Source organism: Mchenga conophoros, linkage group LG14 (genome assembly GCF_057382185.1).
Source record: "Mchenga conophoros isolate Kocher_MC1m ecotype Shallow Benthic linkage group LG14, M_conophoros_male_GT1.1, whole genome shotgun sequence".
In the NCBI taxonomy this organism is placed as follows: domain Eukaryota; kingdom Metazoa; phylum Chordata; class Actinopteri; order Cichliformes; family Cichlidae; genus Mchenga; species Mchenga conophoros.
Window position 1 is genome coordinate 21,564,991 of NC_140539.1, and position 20,650 is coordinate 21,585,640.

Below are 20,650 nucleotides of genomic sequence, written 5' to 3' on the forward strand. Positions count from 1 at the left end.
AAAATCAATACACTTACTGATGAATGTGTACATATATATACTCATTTTATTATTTTTTGTGTGGCTTTAAAGGACACACGAAGTGACGCCCCCTGTTATGTGAGCAGGTACAATGCATAAAGCTTCAGATAGGTTCAGTTATAACTATGGCTTGTTCTTGACCCTGCAGCAGTAAGAGGAAGTCCAGCAAAGATAACATTGTGGTGGAGATGAAAAGCGACAACACAGAGGAGGCGATTCTCCTTGGGGTCAACGGAGAAAAGCAACAACCAAATGACCAAGTACATATCTGATCCTGAACTGAACTCGCTAAATCGAATAGTCTTTCTACTGAATATCAAACTTACCAGTACCCCACCCAAACTTTCTCTTTTGTGATTGTTTGCTCTCTGCAGTAAAGACCGATGAGCGTCTGCACGCGTGAAAGTGAGGAGGTGACACACCGACGGCTGCTCCCGTTCTCCCCTCTCAGCCTCAGGCCCCGCTGCCTTCAAGCACCCACAGCTTTTTATTCCAATCGTGACTATCAGGACAAATGAAGTTATTCCAAGCTATGGCTTTTTCTCTTTCTGCCCTTTACGTGCCAGCTCCTCTGTTGGAATGCATCTCGAGCTTTAATGAACAAGGTTGGAAAGTTTCATTTCAGAACTAAGAAATCTCCCTTCAACCCCAAGGAATGCCGCAGGTTCTCCTCACAGTGTACTGCTGATAGTCCACAGAACAATAATTAGAGCACAAAGCCGACAAGGGACTATTTTTATACCCCAAAAAGCATCACCTCAAGCCCCTTCAGTCACCGAAGAGCAGCCTGAAACAGCTGAGCTAATGTACATATTATTATCTATGTATATATTTCTTTATTTAAAGTAACACAATGTGGGGGAAAAGAGAAAAAAGCAAGACAAGATAGTGTGGTGGGGTTTTGTGTTTTTTAAGGAAGATAGCAAGGAGAGTTTAAGTAGATATTTTGTTTTTATTATTTTGTCTTTACACTGAATTGTTTTTGTAGCTCTAGCGATGCCTCACCTCTACAGCCAGTTCACAGCTTCACCAAATATTGGCTCTGAAAGAAAAATTTGAATCGCGTACCTTTCACATTATTTTGATATCTATTCCTCTAACACTCAACTTTCACACAACCTGCGGAGTATAAAGTATATTAACTAGTCATTTTGTGAGGCAGGTGAACAAATCTGACTATGTTATGCAGTCCAGTTATAAACGACCAATGCCTTAGAATCTACATTCGAAGCCATTTTTTTATTGTTATATTTAATGTTCAGCGCACTTTGTTGTGGAAGGAGCCACCATCTTTCATCGTTCTATACGTTCATGACATGCTTCACTTCTGTAATCATTTCTTTTGAAATTTTAAACTTGGAGAGTATTGGTGTTTGGTGAATACACATGGGTTCACGGCATGATGTTTCCTTCTTTATAAGAAAAAGACATTTCTGTGTGACGAATGAAGAAATTCATGTATCGAGCAAAACTTGAAACACTGTTGAAAACTGTTGTGTCCCAGAGAGGCATGAGAATGCCCCTCAGCCTTGATGCCTTAAAACATCAACCACTCCTCATTTAAATGTAACCAGAGCCTTTCTTTTTCATTTCGGTAACTAGACTAGACTTCACTACTGAGAAGAGGGGACTGACTGTGACTCCGCATATGCAAATCATGTTTGAAGACAGTTAAGCCTCTGTTTTGTTTCTGCTGTTGATGCGTGTGACCACTGTTCACTGTATAATGCCTTTTTAAAGACTGAAAGATAAAATGTGTTATAATATCACTGAAGACATTATAACATATTTAACAAATCTGATTGTTTGTAGTTTTTTTTGTGAAATTCTACCAAATAAAAATGGACTGTTAAATGAACATAACTGGAAATGTGTCTGCTGACATAAAAATATGACCTTTTTTATTTAGCCATACTACAAATCACTGCTGTGCCTCTACTCTGTAATGGTCAAAACCTTTAAAAACAAGTTAAAACTTGGTTACCTTCCAATTTACACACAGTGTAAAATCATTAGGATGGGTTTGAGCTGTCACTTGAGAAAATATCATGCTTAAAAACAAAAGAAATCGGTTATATAAAAGGTACCACTGGGAAGTGTCATCAAAAAAATTCAAAGAGAGCCACAGAGTACAGGACGAGCCTGACAGAGGTAGGAAGATAAAGACATCACTGGAGCCCTGCACAGCGATGCACTGCGAGTTTTCAGCCCAAGAAAAACTCAAATTACACTTTCAGGCCAGACTGAAGTTTGTCAAGAACAATCTGGAGAATGATTGATACTGGAAGCACATAACGATCATTTCAGGTACACAGACATACTGTCAATCGACTAAATGTTTCCATTTTATAAATATAGGACAGTCTTGAGATACCAGCATTAAGATAAAATATAAGCCCAAAGGAGCATTGTGGCTAAATCATGTAGAATAACGGACATGTTTTATTATAATTGCAATTCTTTTCTTATATTAAAATTTCTTGTGGATTAAATGTGCAATAAACTTCTTTACACTGACGGAAAGAGCAAATTTAACTGGTCAAAATGAGTTCGACACCCTTGTTCTTGATGAACAAAGTGCAACTTGATGTAAATGAGGATAATTTTGAGCAGGGAGTCATTCAGTTCTCCTCTAATAATAAAAATGTGGAGGCAGAAACTAAACATAACAGGTCCACTTTAAATAATGAGCCTTGTGAATTTTAGGTAGAAATAGAAATTGTTCTTTACTGGTTTTACCAAAAATATATATATTTTTTTCCTTGGATGTTGTCTCACAGATAACTGGCAAATAGTCAAATATTATTGTTAATGAACATTAGTAATATGAGTTGTAGGTATTGCACAGTAGGTCTGCTAAACATGACAGTGTGGCATTTGTGCACACAACTAAAAACATATAGCTGCTGAACATGGCGTGAATTAAATTTCCAGCATTAAATGAGTAATGTGCGACTCTGTTTTTAAGTCAAGGGGTTCTATCAAAGAAATATACACCGATTAGTATCTGAATGAATTTAAAAGGGGAGTTCATGGACAGTGGATGCCTATAAAGTGCCTACTTCTAACATCCACACCAAAGCAGGCATGAATAAGCAGATTATCCTTAGCAGTCCCTTTACAAACAGTAGGCAAGTTTATTAGGTTACATTGAAGTTTTATTTGATGATTGGTCATGTGATCTACTGGTCGGGCAGCCAAATCACATTTTGGGTTTTAATGCAATTACCAAATGCATCACAATGGAAAATGCAAGAGTATCAACTATTAAAATGGCACCAAAGCACTGAATCGGTCTGCAGTTCTGATCACTCACTGCTCTTTTTCAGTTTCATCTGCTTTGCTGTTAACTTGTTTAGAGTCTTCTCAGCCACTCCTGCCTGAGCCAAAGGATGAAATTCAAATTTCTATTTAGTTTTACCTTAAAAAGTTATTGCCAAATGGCAGCAGAGTCAAGAAAATCACTGAAGCTTGTGCACTCTGACTGGAGCTACACACGGGAAATGACTTCCCCCCCAGTTTTAGTTTTTGTTTTGTTTTAACCCTTGTATGGTGTTCGGGTCTGTGAGACCCGTTTTCAGTTTTTTTCAAAAGAAAAATTAAACAGTTAATATTTTTTAACCTGAAATTCATTGGCTTTGGCTTATTTTCTGTGAAGAACATAAAACCGAACTAATTTTCAATGACCTCATACTGTACCTCCCCCCACGCATTTACATTACATACAAGGTGTTCGGGTCCACTGGACCCAGGTCTAATAAAAGTGTTGAAAGTGTAGGTCCTGTGTTCCCACACTCTGTCCTTCTCCTTTCTGGTGCTGCTGATAGTGTTTTCTTCCCGTCCCGCTCCCGCACAAAGTTGCAACATTGTTGAAAATTCAACTATCAACACCGTCTGCTCTTACATTCCCGCACATTTTACCCTCTTTCTTGAGGGATCCAAATTTTATTTTCTCATACCCTGTCCCACCTGCAAATTAGGGGCATAATACTATAAATAAGACTTTGCCGATGTGGTTCTTTATCACAACTGATCAAGGTGACAAAAGATTATCTGCTGCGAGGGCCATCCAATTGATTTTGGAAGAGAGAGGGGCTTCTGATGATGATGTTGACAAAGAGGTTTCAGAATATTTCACATTTCTGAAAATTCAGAGTCTGACAGTGACTTTGAAGAAGAGGATGAGGTTGAGCACCATTTAGTAACAAAACGAAGACGAGTACCCCATCTGCAGCCAGCTCCAGGACCAGAACAAGCCCACCAGACAGCAGGTGAAGAAATATGGATGTCAATAACTGGTGAAATTGAATGGTCTTCTTGCCCAAGAAATGAGCCACCCTGCAGAGCTGTTACTGTGATAAGCCAGGGCCAACACGGCTGACAGTTACTCATGTGCAGGACATCAAGTCTTCATTGAGCTTTTCATCCCAAATTCCATCCAGAAAATTATTCTGGATTGCAGTAATCTAGAAGGAAGGTGTGTTTTTGGAGAGAGGTGGAAGGAGATGGACCAAATTCATCTAAGAACCCCAAAGGCCTACTTTGGGGTTCTTATCCTTGCAGGAGTTTTCAGGTCCGAAGGGGAATCCACAGAATCCCTGTGGGATGCAGAAACCGGCAAGAACCTTTCCGTGCATCAATGTCTCTGGAAAATTTCCACAAAATTTCCAGGATTATCTGTTTTGATAACAGAGACGACAGACCAGCTCGACGGCAGAGAGACAAGCTAGCTGCCATCAGGACAGTGTGGGATAAGTGTGTGCACCACCTCCCCCTGTTTTACAACCCTGGGCCTAATGTCACCATTGATGAGCAGCTGATCCCATTTAGTTGTGAAACATATTGCTTCACGTGTAAATGTGTTGTGTCTTTCCACTCACTCCACTTGATTATAACTGATTAATTTTTTTTATAACATTTTATGAAAAAAAAAAAAAACACAAAAAAAAAAAAAACACAGCACATTAATTCATAAATGTGATCTAACAAAGGTAAAGGGAAAAAATTAACCATGTTTGCTGTTCATATGTCTTGTAATTGGGATGAAATAAACATCTGTTGTGTAATTTAACATAAAATTGTTTGATAGTGTTAATTTGGAAAGCCAAAACTCTAGCGGGTCCACCAGATCCATGAACACTGGCTGAGTAACAAAAATATGAACACCACACAAGGGTTAAGGAATACAAAGCTAAATATGAATATATGTGTAAACAGAGGAAAGAGACACCTGAAGGCTTTTGCTTGTCATTTTATTAACAGCACTGTGCATACTTCCAAATTGATATGAGCTTTAAAAACCTTTAAAATTAAAAAAAAAAAAAGAAAAAAAAAAAAGAAGCTTTTTACTGTTGAGAAGCAATGCAGCCGTGTGGAACAACAGCTCCCTCTTCTGGCAGATAACTGAAATACCCCTGGTTAGCATCAAGCTCAGAGTCTGAGGCCTGATGAGGCTGAAGAAGCATAGAGGACAGATTAACACAAGCAATACCGCATCATTTTGCCTTCGGAGACCAACAGGTACACATCTATACCAACAAACGCTCTTCCAAAAAACATCTAAAAAACAAAAACATATGGCACTGCTCACTGAATTATTCACATAAGTAAACAAATCCTTTGGAACAAAATACATGTACAGGAATGCAAAATGAAATATAACAGCCATTTTCTTCCTCTTTTCATATCTAACTCTATACAATTTGCTTTTCTTTAGAGTGACAGTATCAAAGCACAAACTGGTATAATGTGCAAAAACAAAAACAATGGTAAATAATACAAGACAATGACATGCCATTCTTAATATATAAACACACACTGGTACAGTATTGATGATATGAGGGGAGCTTCCTGTCCATTAAACATCATTCAAGAAGTTTCTCAAGGCAACTAGGAAGAGTAAAAAAGACCCCAAAATGAAATAAAAGAGGGCGAGACAGCACAAAGCTTCCAGTCAACATGCAGAGACACCCAGAATAAGACAGGGCTGACTTACACGATGCACACACTCCCAGGGTGGGTGAAACCCCCCCCAAAAAAAAAAACATTCTTCATATGCTGGGAGAGGTTCAGTCAGTGTACCTAGAAGCTGCTTGGATGAATTCCTCATAATGCATTTGTAATTAGTACCTGGAAATGAAGCTGCTGTCTTTATAGACCTGCAAACACTGGAAATAATCTTAAAAAAAACAAAACACTAATGTGCAACTTATGACAAACCAAAATGAGTAATTAAAAAAAACTTGTGTGACTTCATTACGCGGAAACTTTTGGCTACATGTCACCTGGATGAACAGACAGCTGGACAGGTGAGCTGCTGTCTATGCCAATATGAGTCTCTTCTGGGGTTTTTTTTTTTTTTTTGACAGACAGGGTGAACACCACTTGTTCAGACATACATTATTATTCCTGAGTTAGCTCTTACAGTCAGCCCAAACACTGATTTTCTGTAGACTTGGAGGGGTGCGCCAACAAACCCATGAGCCTACGATTAAAAAGCCTCGGCAGTCGCTCCCTTTCAGCAGGACGAACTCCTACAGAGGAAGGAAACCGATGTGAAAGAGAAGCTTGAATCTGTTGCAAAACGTCTGGTTTCCATTCCCAGAACATTTTGCTTGTGATATTTCTGTTCCTCTACAGATTCCACTTACAGAGTATATTTTATATTTATATATATGTTAAGAAAAACAGAAAAGAAAAACACTGAAGATTTGCGACCTGATAGAGCTGTGTGCTCACAAGTCGCTTGTACTTTCAAGTATGCTACATTACAGACTAGAGAAACACATGATACTGTCACTTTAAAGACGGTTAAACACAATATTCACAATTGTACATTGAAGTCTTAATTGTTTAGCACTAACAACAGTAGCAGCAGTGAAGCACTTCTGAATTAATTATAATAACAATATTTATGATCATATTACAATAATATATTATCAAAGTAAAATCAATGACTTTTTTTGTTGTTGTTTTTGTAACACCGGACTGAGCTGGAGATAGAAATCTGAACCAGTCAGCCTAAGAAGTTAGTCAAAAATAATAATGATGATGATAAAAAAAAAAAAAAAAAAAAGCGTTCAGCCTGTCTGGTACTGCAGGGGCGTCAACATTAGTACGTCCTCTAATCTCACTGCCAGGCTCTACAGCTACACTGGGCCCTGACACACAAGTTCGAGCAGTAGTACGTTTACAGAGCACGAGTCTTGAGTACACCGAGTGTAATTCCACATTCATGATGTACAGGAACAGGGGTTCGTGTTAAGAGCAGGCCATGAGGTGTAGGTCTGACTGACACACACACACACACACACACACACACACAAGACCTGAAACCATCTTCATGCTACTTTGAAAAAAACAAAAAACAACAACATGACAAAACAAGCAGTTTCTAAAACAAAAAAAGTACCAAAGCAACAGTTAATCGAAGGCCATAACAGACTGAATTCCAAATGAAGAAGCTCTGCGGCATGTTTTTTTTTTTTTTTTCTTTTTCTTTCCCCCCCCAAACTGCTGCTGACCAACAAACCTGGGTGAGGAAGACACCCCGACTCGTCCTCACCCAGTTACAGAAATCCCCCAACCGACTCTTTAACCTGGTCCCATCTGCGCTTTTTTCGCCTGTACCAACCGTGACCCTCAAAGCTGCGATCATTTTCACATACTATATATGCACGTACTGTATATATTACACACATTTAATATATATTTACTCATATATTAAATTTTCATATAGACATACATTTTAGTTTTCTTTGTGAGGTGTTGGTTACATTTTCAGCAAGAGGCTTCAAAATGAAAGGATAAGAATCCATCTCTCCGACATTCCTACAGAAGCCTTGCAATTATACGGCGTTCCATTATTTGTCGTTGCTCCGCACGGGATGAGTCCTGCGGAGATGTTGTTGAAAACTAAGAGGCCGGCTGCAGCAGTTCAAAGAAGGCCAGACACTGTGAAAGCGTGTGGAGTGCAGGGCGAGAGTCCCGAGACACTGCGAGCTTGCTGGAGTAACAGCCAGTTAAAAATCCACAGGGGCGTAGGGTGTCAGCCAGCACTGGAGCTAGTGCTGCAGGCAGTGGCTTTGGGTTTCGGGCTGGTCTATGCCAGCCTAAACCAAACCAGGCTGGGCCAAGCTAGGCAAAAGAGAGCAAACAGGAGAGAGGCGGGAGGATGTGCTATGTGAGAATGTGCGCGGTAGAGGGAATGGAGACAAATTCGCGCAGGATGTTCTTGGCCATCTCGATATTGTTCTGTGCAATCATCAGTGCTTTCTGGATGTCGTGCTGAGTGTATCCCTGACTCATTAGGTGCTCGATCTCGCTACTGATTTGTGGGTTGGCTTCTCCTCCTGTTGCCCCGCCGCCGAGCGGAGTGGGGGGGACTGGGCTGGCCCGGCGCTCGGAATTGATTCGTCTGGGAAGGGGCTTTGGAGGTCTCTCTGGTGCCTCCATTGGATCTGGGAAGGCTGAGGAAATGGGAAGAGTGAAATCAAAGGGTCTGGCTTTGGTGGAATGACAACCAACATAAACTAGTTTTAAACATAACAGCCAGTGTGGGTCAAAGACAGAAAATAAAACTACTGGAAATAATGTGAAAATAATGTGGAACAAAGGATCTTGATCACTGAGGTAAGCTATGAACTTTTTATCTTAACACACATTTGATGTCCTTTCCAGTGTAGTGGCTTTCAATAAACCAGTCATAAGCTCGAATCTCAGAGTTAATCAGACTGTGTGAGCACTCATTGATCCTTAGACATGAGGACTGAAGATGGGAACAATCAGACACTGCAATCATCCTCCAGCAGTAAATGTCAAGTCACAACAGAGGCCAGGACATAATGAACACAGTCTCATCAGCAACCACCTGAACACTTAAACTCAGAGGTGGTGCTTCTAACATGGAGTCTCTCCTAAGTCATCTAAAACACTGCTCCCTTTATCTACTCTCTGCTTTAACTTCTTTCTTCACACCGTGTTGTGTCTGCTGAGGCAAGTACTGCTGTGTTAGCTCCTCGCAGTCTTTGGAGGAAGACGTCTGTGTGGTCACTACGGGTTTCTGATGACACAGCAGGTCATCCCACATCAGGTTGTTTCCACCATTCTGAGGACATCGCTTTGGATTTAAAAAAAAAAAAAAACTATTTTAAGGTCACTAATGTAACGAAACAGCTCTCTGTAATTACTGGTCTTTACTTTTCTTTGAATCTGCACGCACCCACAAATGCAGATGATGTGCAGTAAAAGAAATCAATCCATGACAATCAAAGTCCAGAGCTGAGTCTAATATTAACTCCAGAGAGCTTCTGGAAAATCTGCATTATGTTTGGCCCCAGACCAGGAAGCAAAATGCTTTAGCTGACTTTTCAGGCTGTGATCTGGTCAAAGAACTTTTGGACGTCGAGTTATTGATTCATCAGCAGTTTTTGCTGATTTTGAGCCAGAAAGGACGTGAAGGCTGTAGTTATAAAATTGCTATATACAAGTGATTTTAAGAGACAGGCAGTTTCCCTGCAGCTGCTGTCCCAGACGTAAAAAACTTTTAAAACATTTAAAATGTCAAAGCACTTAGAAGTCCATTTTTAAGCAGGATAAGCTGAATAACAGATGAAATGCAAGTAGAAATACAACATTAAAATCAGCTGTGGCAAGCATGGGTATGTTTATTGATAAAGAACCGAAATCATAGTAAAGAGAAAAAAAAACAAAAAAAAACAACACTTTTTTAAATCAATAAACTGTTAAACTTACGCGCTGTCGCTCCAGCATCCGCATCTAGAGAAAGACGATTGAAAGCTGCTGCAGCGCATAATGAGGAGGATGAAGAAGATGAAGACAAAGACCCCCCCATTTCTGAAAGGGTCCGTCGGGCGGGAGGCAAAGGCAGTCGGGGTTTTGGGAAGTCGTAGCCGTTCTCCTCCTCTTCCCCGTCGTCAGCCTCATGGTCTCTGGGACCGTTACTCACTGGTTGAGGGGGCAAATCTGAATAGTCTGAAAGGAAATCAGAATATGACATCAAACAGAGAGATTAAAAGTTTAATACATGCTTGAGACCTTAACCAGATGAAATTAAACAGGTTAACATTGTCTAAAACAGTTTCAGATAACTCACAAGTGCAGTCAGAAGTATAAGTCACATTTATGTCAATACAGAGGTGTTTATTCCCAGGATGTGCAGTGGTCGTTTTAGCAAATAAATAAAACTTCAGAAATCCAGATGAGGCTTGTCTGATTAAAACGTAAGATTTTTGCATATTCAAAGTATTACGTGAAAGAGAATTGCCCTGAACACTGCACACGGCCCCGCCCCACAAAGCCCAGCTGAGATTAGTGGGTCACAAATACCTGAATCTCTCGCTTGTTGTGACCTGGGCTGGGCGTTGAACATGGCTTCATACATTTGGAGTGAATGAGGTACATCGTCCAGAATCAGCCTGCAAGGCCAAAAGCAAAAATAAATCAATAGTGACAGTTTATTTTTCTTATGTGCTGCGAGAGAGTAATAGAAAGGCCTGAGTACCGTGTGTTCAGTGCAGAGGCCTGGGTCTGTGTCGGGACTGCTGACACGGGCTGTGGGGGTCTTGGGATTGGTGGGGTCTCCCCCATGAGTGGAGTCGGGATGGGGGGCAGAACGGGCCGAGAAGAGGGGATCATGTACTCATCATCACTGTCATGTCCTTCATCTCCTCCTGCTGGCCTGGCTGTAGCTGGGGACGCTCTGCAGTCAGATCCAAGAATATTATTTATTAAGCACCATTTATATTATGTAAAATGATCCTTAAAAAAGGTACTGAGTATAAATCAACTTCAAACAAGGTAATTTGTACAGCTTTGTGGATTGCAAGTAAGCAAAGAGCATGTCAGTGATTCAGGAAAGACAAGATCCACTCCACTGAGATGCTTTCAGCAGCACTGAAACGTACCTGTTTGCCAGTGCATAAATGGCGTTGGCTGAGACAGAAGGTTTGACTCTGGGGTTGTCGTAATCTTGACCAACTCCCGTGGAAAAATTCTGAAAAGGAAACAAAAGATGGCATCTTAGAAACACTAAAGACAAATATTTTTGTAGTTAAAACTAAGAATCATAAATAAATTAAACACATTAAAGGCAGCTCTTAGGATTTAGACCTGCACAGACATGCCAGTAGTAAAGTAGAAGACTATGTATCAGAATACAGTGGAACCAAAGACTTTAAACTCTCAAAAAGACTAGGCCTGCTTGTCCAAAAAGTAAAAAGCCAACCTTAATGTCATTGTCACTGTTTTTGTGACAGATAACAATTTACTGGAATCCATATAAACAGTATTCTCAATAATTTCAGTTTTGTTTGGAAAGTTAGTAATAACTTTAGTGATATGTGTGCCAGCAAATGAATCAAAGGGCAGTTGAATGTGCTGTGTTTTGTGGTTGCTCTGACCAGCTGGTGGTCCAGACTGAGGGAGCTGTTGTTCTGGGAGTCTGAGCGAGCGTCCATGGCGGAGGGCAGTGCCAAGGGGAGGGAGTGCCTGTTGGAGAGTTCCCTGACACCTGCTCGGAGGTCCCCGCCCAGACAGGGGAACTGGGTGGACGAAGAGGATACCGAAGAGGATGACGAAGAGGAGGTGGGAGCCTTGGGAACCGGCCTGGAGGTCCAGTCAGACAGGGGTCGGTTTGGGGGTGTAGGAGGGAGTTTATCGCGAGGGGGCTCCCCGGGTGTGCTGGGCAAGGGCCGCCTCTGAAGCCGTCCATCAGGGGCTGCCCCGGCTGTGTGGGGACGGTCTGGAGGAGGGGGAGGGGGGAGATCACGCAGTGCTGGGGGAAGGGGAAGAGGCTTGTCTTTGTGATGAGATGGTGCCTGGAGGGAAAAACCAAGGAGGAGGGATCTCAATTAGACTACATGCGATATTAATGTGAAACCAAAGAAAGCTCTGTGCTGTTATCTTCAGTGCTGGAAGTAATCCATTTAGCAAGAAAGACACTGTTTATGCATTAGTCATCATTTCCAACAATACACGCAACTTAGATGAACAACACCAAGCAAAGATGCTGTTTATCATGTGCAGAATAATCAAGCTTTTCATCTGCAGTTTCATTTTATCTACATTTAAAAGATAATAAAAATGTGGAAATATGGCAGTTTCCCAGAGAAGGAAATCTGAACATAAAATGCCCTGATGATTGTGACCGCCATTTTTAAATTCCTTACCTGTATGAAGGAGCATTACGCGTAGGTTCTTCCGAGCGCATAGCTAGTCTATTTTTCAATCTTAGGCTTTTCCCCCCTCCCCCTTCTTACCTGCTCTGACTCTGAACCCACCACAAAAGTTGAGTAGATTAGGATTAGGCACCCACTAAGGCATGACACACTCTACTGTACATAGACTGGACATCAATATTAGACTTGTAAGTTTTTACAATCCCTTCTTGTGTACATTTAGTTACCTTACTGCTGACTCCAGGGCTGGAGGCACCAGGGGGGTTGGGAGGTCTGTGCGGTAATAGGTCTAGTCTGGGAGGCACTGGGGGAAGAGAGGACTGAGGAGTCCCAGACATAGGTGATGGGGGACGCTCCACCTGGATGACGCACAAAAGAGCCAAACACAGATTTCATCTGATCAGCATTATTCAAACACAATCAGACGGAGTCCAAATGCCACTTCTCATTTTGCAAATATCACAAATCTCCTCTCATATCTCTGCAATAACATCAGGCCAACTGAAAACTCTCATAACCTTATAAGGTTACTTTACAGCACTGTTCAATATTAGAGCTTTATTTTTTCTGCAGTTCCTCAAACGTATCTTGTTTCAACACAGATGAAACAAAGAAGTACGCACAAGAAATGAGTAAATATAGAGTAAATGGTCAAAGAGGTCAGGCCAGCAATCAAAGCCAAAGAAATTCCCGGGACCACATCAAAGTGTGTATGATCTCAGGTATTCGCCTGCTCTATAAACAGATTAATGCACACAGAGTTTCTCAGAGGTACATAAAAGATGTAAGACAGGAGAATTCCCCACATATCAAATACAAAGAGGCACAAAAAGCTGCTACCTTGGTGCCATGAAAGATGGAGATGAAAGACTTTAGATAGGAGATGTGAGCTTGAAGCTCACAAGAAGTGAAAAGGCCAGGGCAGGGAGCGTTTCATCTGCACAGGGTCTCTCAGAAAAGCAGGAGATAAGAGGACAGCAGGAACCTGTGAGGTGCACTCTTGGTGTTAAGTGCCTCAACGTTTTATGAATAGAAAAAGACCAGAATAGCTCACCCAGTGCCACGACTGGAAACTTTGAGTGAAGTAACTTTTTTTTTAGTCAAGTCCGACTCCTGTCACCGTCTTACCTTTGTGCAGGCAAGTTTGCTCATTATTAGATGAGGGTCTTCAAGTCTGTCATCATCATCGTCGTCGTAGCTGGGTGAGGGTGCACCCTCAGCCCCAAATGTGCTCTTGGAAGACCCTCCGCTGTTGTCCTTTGGGTCAAAAGGATCCACAACTATCGGCTCCGTACCCTTAATCTCACAGCGACAAAAGGGACATCCTGTTCCCTGACCTTCTGACTCCTGCAACACAGGCCAAAAGGCAGATGGTTAGAGCATGCAGAGATGAGAAAAGGGTTTTTTCTTTTTGTGTCTGACATGTCTGAATAAAAGAGCACTTCAACAGACAGTTCACTTCTCAACAGGTTTGAGTTATGACACATGAACAACCCACACAAACCCCCTTGCATACACCCACTCTTGTACCTGCCAGGCAGTGAGACAGGAAGTGCACATGAGATGACCACAGGGCTCAATCTTCACATCCTTGTCGTTCTCGGCACAGATCTTACAAAGCTGGAAAGTGGAGCCCATCTCACAGTACAGCTCGTATTGTTCCTGCGGGGAGAAAAAAAAACATGACAAGACGGTAACATCACACAGGAACAACAGCACCCGAGATCCTTTTGAAAGAAAAAAAAAAAAGGAGAAGAGAAAAAAAAAAAAGCCTGGAAGGATCTAGAGCAATAGGTAGTTGTGGGGGTGTAGTTTGAGTTTCAGTCCAGTGGCTGCAAAATGAGTCTGTTCATTGTACTTACAAAATTCTGAGAACATGTATGAGTCTGAAAAGATCTTCTACAGTATTTAAAACAAAGTTATGAATAAAGATGTTGATAATACTCAAAATTCTTTAGGACTCCCACTGGATGCACTGCTGTAAGAGTGTGATCAGTACTGGATCCCATCTAACCAATCTTATTAACAGATGTATAAATTGTTTAAATCCTTTGTTTAGTCATCCAAACGTAACAAACCATTTTAACACTGCAATAAAATAAAAAGCTCACGAAAAAACACAGGGTTTTCAAGGGTCTTAGAAGAAGGCTGCTCTGACCTGGGTGACTTTGATATGGTCTTGAGGCGAAGGCTCGCACAGTCCTGTCAGGTCAGGATTTTGAGTCCGGCCATCAGGGAATAAATAGCTGCAGATGTAGAGACACAACAAATTAGTAAATCTATATAAAGTATCCCTGGGTATTTTGGCAGGTATGTTAATTTAGAAGTAATGATCATTATTAGTTACTGCAATTATGTGGCATGTATACCTAACAGGCTGCAGTAATGAAAACATCTGTTCAGTCCATTCATTCGCTACGAGTTTGTGCATGTACAATACGTGAGTGTTTTCTAAATGAGTCAGACTCTGTAATTACCATTTGATAAATGTTTCGAAGATAGAGGCGATACGGTTTATAAGCTTTGAAAAGTTTTCAAGATTTCCCACTTGAAATCACCATTTGATTACACGGTGGAACAGACCAACTATAGCTGTTATTAAACAAAGGAATCAGCGCTGGCTTAAAAAGATGAGTTTTACGCCAGTCAGCTAAATCAACAACTCTATTGTGGTTAGAACACTGGAATGATGGGAACATGTAAAATGATATGTCTGAATTGGCTTAGAGCAAATCTCACACACAAAACTGTGCAAGCTTTGTAGGAAGAAAGGACAGAACAGGAGAACGAGAGAAAAAGAGGCGCTCTGCAAGTAAAAATTACATCGAATCAAGGGAATCAAGACTGAACCAGTGACAAAGACAAAAAAACAGAAGCTCAGAGCTCTGGATGGAAAGCTGCAAGAAAATGACATGATTTTAAGTGAGGCTCACAAAATGCCAGTTGACTTACAATCCTTCCCTGAAACCATCAATGAGAGCCTGGAAGAGGGGTTTATTATGGGGAATGGTCTGGAGTATATTTCCATCTGCAGTCACGTAGCCAATAGCCCACTGGCCCAGTCTTGTGCAGCTCAGTCGGAAGATGTAACTGAGAAGAGAGGAAAATTTTAAATAAGAAGAGCTTGAATGGTGTTAAATGGTCAGATTTAACTCTGAAAAAAAGTAATAAAATACAATGAGATGAAATGTAGTAAAAGGGCAGCAGTGTCTGCAAAATGTGCACAAGAAATACCTTCCAAGTAAGCACAATCCAAATGAAAATATGCAGGCTGCATAATAAACATGCATAACAGAATGTGGCAAAATCAGCTACTTTTTTCTAATTTGCATTTTCATTACAATACTGAACACATATGTACATAAATATATACTAGATCATGGGATACACATCACAGACACACACATTACATTCCGTGTATATAACACATTATAGAAACATTAAAGCAGCTGCGTTTACACCACTGCCGTAGTTACCATTCGACGTTGCTAAAGAAGACAACTGGGACAGAACTGATTGTAGGAATGACAGAGACACAAAACCCATCACTGCTTATCAAAATAAAAGATCAATAACTAACATCAACTGCAACTGGACTAATACTGGTTCATAAGAATGACACTGTTGTGGAACTGGAGGTGAATGCACAGCATGTTATATCAGATAAAAATAGCCGTTTGTGCCGTGGGATGGACAGTAGAAAGGCAAGAACAAAACTGAAGAGATAAGAGATGGACCACTCCCCCCAATATGCACTTCTCTAGTTAACTGCACAAGCTGACCAATTTGTATACAGAAATGAAAGAAAAGAGGAAGGAATAAATAGGCTTAAAAATTGGCAAGACTAAGTGTTGGTCACAGCCTCGATGTTTAGCACAGAACTGTAGCCATAGTACCAACATCATTCTCTTAATGGGGCACAGTAATTTAGAGCGTCAAAAACGCTGCACTCACATCAACCAGTAACTACTGCTCCAATGTCAACGTGGCCCTACACGGGCCAGGCCTGAAAAGTGACATCAGCTTTCAGCATACAATCAGGCCATTGATGCAAGGTACCAGTGCCATGCTGCCCTGGGTTCCTCACACACAAACTAAGACACATGAACACACAAACTTTTGCATTAATTGTGAGTGAATCTGGCATTAAGGTTAAAACTGTGCCCTCTCTGTCCTCTACCAGGGACAAAAATAGGACCTGGGTGCAACTATCCAGTTGCCAGAGTGATGATTTGATGTGTGAGACGTGTGTCTAATAATGTACAGAATCATGTTGCTCAGTGCTAAAATATATGTTGATAGAAAACTAAACTGTAAAAATACATGCAATGAAAGGTCACCGTAATGGTAGAAACATTTTGGGTATGAACTGCATTTACAAATGGGCAGTTATGCTTTATGTATTCACTGCACTGCACAGTGCAGTGCAGTGAATATGTGTTCTGTGTAGGGCTGCATGAATAGCAAAACAAGGCTTTTTGTTTTGGCCCCGTGTTGCATATTCTGCTTTTGCACCCAGCATTTTTCACCAAATTGTGCAATATGTCCAAGTAATCTATAGATTACAACAGACTGTAAAGTTACCAAGCAACTACAAGGTGGTACTGGTAAAAAGAAATGGTGATGCTCGATTAAGTTCCTATACAATTATCTATCTATGTCTGATATAGCTAATGCTTTATGAACCATGTTAGACATTCAGTGTTGATGAATATTTCACGAAGTCTGGTGTGGATGTCTGGTATCACGATATCTCACCTGCCAGGCTTGTGAATGAACTTTTGAAGCCGAGCTTTGACCTCATCGTAGGTGAGGAAGGCCATGTACCCCGGGTGAGTAACTGCCAAGCTGTTCCAGTTCCGCAGCAGGGATGACCAAGGCTACACACACATACACACACACAGAGAAAGTGAGTCATCTGATGTGTGAATGTACATGGCAGTAACAGAATGAGCACAGCAAGAGTGAAATATATTGCATCACTGGTGATATTCAAGGTTTAAACAACTGTTCGGCAAACCTCATTGTGATGTACAATGACCGGGATCAATCTGCGCAAAAAGGTATTTTAAGCAAAGCAACTCATTTGGCACCACCTGGATCACAGAATGAAGACTCCTAGACTTTAGTAGACTGCTTTCCATAATGTACATTCAAAAAAAAGAGAGAGAGAAAAAAGCCTGGTTTATAGGAGCTCATGTTTCTTTCTTTAAAGGCGACTTGACCCACATCCAGAAATGCTCACAATAACTAGTAAAAATTTAACATGAAGAAGAACAGGGAGGAAAAAAAAAATCATGCTACTCCACAGCACACTCACTGAATGCATGCTGTGGTGAGTAGGTGGTTCTGCAATTGCTATCGTTAGTCTGTCTGATGTGTGAAAGGAAGCAGAATTAACACATATGACACTTAACGTGAGCTGCAAAATTGAGGAGATGCAAACATGTTAATGAGACCCATCCAGTCCTCTTTCAGCATCACAATAGTTGCCCAAATGAAAACCTAACACTGCCAGTTGCCTAGTCCAGCTCCAGCTCCACCCTCAATCTAACCTTAATCACAGAGAGGGGGAGCTGGACGTGGTCCAGCGCCGCCCATTTGGCTCTGCAGTAAGCAGCACTTAACACAGGAAGTGACAAGTCAAAACTGTCTCCTCTGGACTCTTTTCTGGAATATATTTTATCACATGTCTGTTGTAGGCTTTAGTATTTTTTCCCCCTAACAGACTGCACTAAATAAGTGCAATAAAGTCTGATGAGTAAGGTTATATCCAGCAACTGTACAATTACTTTTCAGGTACATCTTAACGACATTTGAAGGGCAACTCATCCTAAACCACTCCGTTTTCACCTAACTGCACTAAGAATGCATGTTTTCTTATGTGCCTATTTATAATCAAATCATAATTCAGCCTAAAGATATTGCATGAAGAGAGATGAGATATCTGAGAGGGCTTTTAAAGCAATATAAAAAAATAAATAAATAAAAATAACAGTCTGCTGCATATCAAGGACAGAACTTAAAATGGCCACAGGCTCACTTCCTCTTCTGCGTTTGAGGACATTTAGAGGAGGACGTTTTTGTAAGAGGGAGTGCCATAGGAAATGTCTGTAATCTGTTTAGGCTTCATTAAGCCTGTCAGTAACATACACATAAGTAGGGGTGATGTCACTGAGGAATAAACATTAGCTGTTGCATACAAGAAATTGTGGTTCACTCGAGAGATCAGTGGTTCTCATTCGATACAGTTTTAATTGCAATACTGATGCAAAGAACTTGTACTACAAAATACAGATAAGCCCTGAAGAAGGTAGATAAATGCAGCCTTTGTGCTCCCCTTCCCAATATCCTTTGCTCTTTTTTTTTTTTTTTTTTTAAATCTGTCCTCATTCTATACTTAGAGAAATTTGCAGCACTTGCACACCAGAAGTATATGACAAAATGGCACAGAAACAAATGCGCTGCTTCATGATTGTGAAATATAAATTGTGGGTTGTATTTAGCCCTTTACCTCTGACACAGGATGCAAGTAGACAACCAGTAATATGAGCTATAAAACACACAGTTAATTTAGGGGATAGCAAAATAAAAGTTTAATTTCTTAACCTCTCAAAGATTTCATGTCAAAGAAATTCTACTTCTACTATTCTACTTTCAACCTTGCTACTTATTACTTTTCTGGAAGTAATAAAATACCTCAGGGAAGCACATTTAATGACTCTTTGAGAAAGATCGCAGTGTCGCTCTCTAGCACAAACGGACTTATCTAGGCCACATGATGCAACAACAGATGCCTATTAAAGAGTGAAAAATAATTCCCGAACATATCCTTGTGTACTGGCTGGGCAGAGAAGGAGGAAACTTTCATTGTCAGTGCTGTCTGATGGTGTATATACGTCAACAGACATCCTGCTAATAAGTTGATAGAGTTAGCTGGAAAAAAAGATGCGGCTGATTAGTTTAAGTTCATTATGTTCTGCTTAAATGAAATCCGTTTCCTAGACCAAGGCTAACAAACCCCTAGGAATTACTCTCCATCTTGGTCTTCTCTGTCTCTCTCTTCCTTTGCACATTTCTGCTTTCATTAGCTCAGGAGACCACTATAAAACAAAGAGAAAGATGCAGTGTGCATCTGTGTGATATCTACCTGAAATAGCCTGGTGAATATGTCAAACTCAAAGACGGAGATGTAGTCATTGCAGGTTAGATCTATGGTGGACTTTAGGGCCATAGCCTCCAGCCCAGAGCTGATGGGATGAAACTCATGGAGAGACTGACGGAATACCTTCCAAGGCACAATGGTTCTGTAACACACAAAAACACACATTGGATGATGACATCCCCTCAAAAAAAGTGTAATAAAGCATCAAGAATTCAAAGCTCATAAATAATGATTCTTAAATGTAGGCTACCAACATGCTGTCTTGCACAATGAAGGTAAAGGTGCAATAAGAGTTTTGGTTTTAACTTGTGAGCATTTTACAGGTTATGGTTGGTATGTCTGTATCTAACACGCAACACATACCTCGAAATGCAGCCATGAATAGCCTGTGTGTAAAACCTACAGTGATTAACATCTGATAAAGAGGAAATGCTATTATATTCAAGTCATCTTTGTACTGGACATAAATATAAACCTGATGTGAACTGAATTTCAGTCCTTTGACCAACATTTTCAATATACTCAACTTTGCAATATTTATGAATCCCTTTTCTTTTAGGGAATAATTACGCATACACACTAACGATTGTTCCCTAGGATGATTACATCCCCTTGGTATCCGACTTGTCTGTGTATATAGTGACTGATTAACCAAAATGTGCGCACAGAACATTAGTTGTGTCCATAGTTGCATGTGAATAAACCACAAAAAGACATTAGTGTTCTTTAGTCACTGGACCAACATTTGTCCCAGGGAAGATATTCATTGTCTGATTTCTGTGAAAGAAGGCAAAACCTTCTCCTCTCAGATGTTCCACAGAGTCATGTGAGAGGGGAAAGAAAAAAAAAAGACCCTTTTCCTCAGCAATCCTGTGAAAAACGGAAAATACCCCATGATTGAACAACTTGTAGAACCACCTTTAGCACCAATAATTGGAAGTACCGTATTTCCCGGACTACAAAGCGCACCTGAATATTAGCCGCATAAGCTAAAATCAGGGGAAAATCCTGTTTTGTACATACATTAGCTGCACCTGACTAAAAGCCGCAGGGTTCAAAGCTTGTGCAAAAAGTAGCGGCTTATAGCCCGACAATTACGGTAATCTTATTTTTTCTCTCACATTGCTGCAGAGGAATTGGCCTGCTCTTCTTTCCGTCGCCTCAGCACACTGAGGTTTGTGGGTATTTATGAATTCACAGCTCTCTTAAGGTCCCACCACAGCATTTCAATCAACCTGATGTCTTGAATTTGACTGGGCCATTACAA

The 20,650-nt window shown here is 40.7% G+C and overlaps 2 protein-coding genes across 12 annotated transcripts in view; one reads left to right on the top strand and one right to left on the bottom strand.

Moving 5' to 3' along the window:
- The window catches only part of mcamb (melanoma cell adhesion molecule b), a 45,200-nt gene extending 43,316 nt beyond the window's left edge, over window positions 1–1,884 (top strand). For 8 of the 9 annotated variants that reach the window (XM_085243376.1, XM_085243368.1, XM_085243370.1 and 5 more), the window contains one exon: window positions 170–293. In XM_085243376.1, coding sequence (XP_085099502.1) covers window positions 170–293 — 124 coding nt within the window. Of the gene's footprint in view, window positions 1–169; window positions 294–395 lie in introns of those variants that run through there. The other variant, XM_085243367.1, reaches the window with a different exon arrangement.
- Window positions 1,885–5,257: 3,373 nt separating this feature from the next.
- cbl (Cbl proto-oncogene) overlaps window positions 5,258–20,650 on the bottom strand; it is a 34,931-nt gene continuing 19,538 nt past the window's right edge. The window contains exons 4-17 of one of the 3 annotated variants that reach the window (XR_014888167.1): window positions 19,369–19,525; window positions 16,977–17,098; window positions 15,171–15,308; window positions 14,377–14,464; window positions 13,749–13,880; window positions 13,347–13,565; window positions 12,446–12,577; window positions 11,442–11,858; window positions 10,947–11,035; window positions 10,544–10,741; window positions 10,369–10,457; window positions 9,775–10,014; window positions 8,998–9,139; window positions 8,370–8,489 (exon numbers count right to left, since the gene is read on the bottom strand). Coding sequence is in view for 2 of the 3 variants with exons in the window: in XM_085243377.1 (XP_085099503.1) it covers window positions 8,200–8,489; window positions 9,775–10,014; window positions 10,369–10,457; window positions 10,544–10,741; window positions 10,947–11,035; window positions 11,442–11,858; window positions 12,446–12,577; window positions 13,347–13,565; window positions 13,749–13,880; window positions 14,377–14,464; window positions 15,171–15,308; window positions 16,977–17,098; window positions 19,369–19,525 (2,311 nt within the window). In the remaining variant the exon portion in view is untranslated. The other 2 variants (XM_085243377.1, XM_085243378.1) reach the window with 2 other exon arrangements.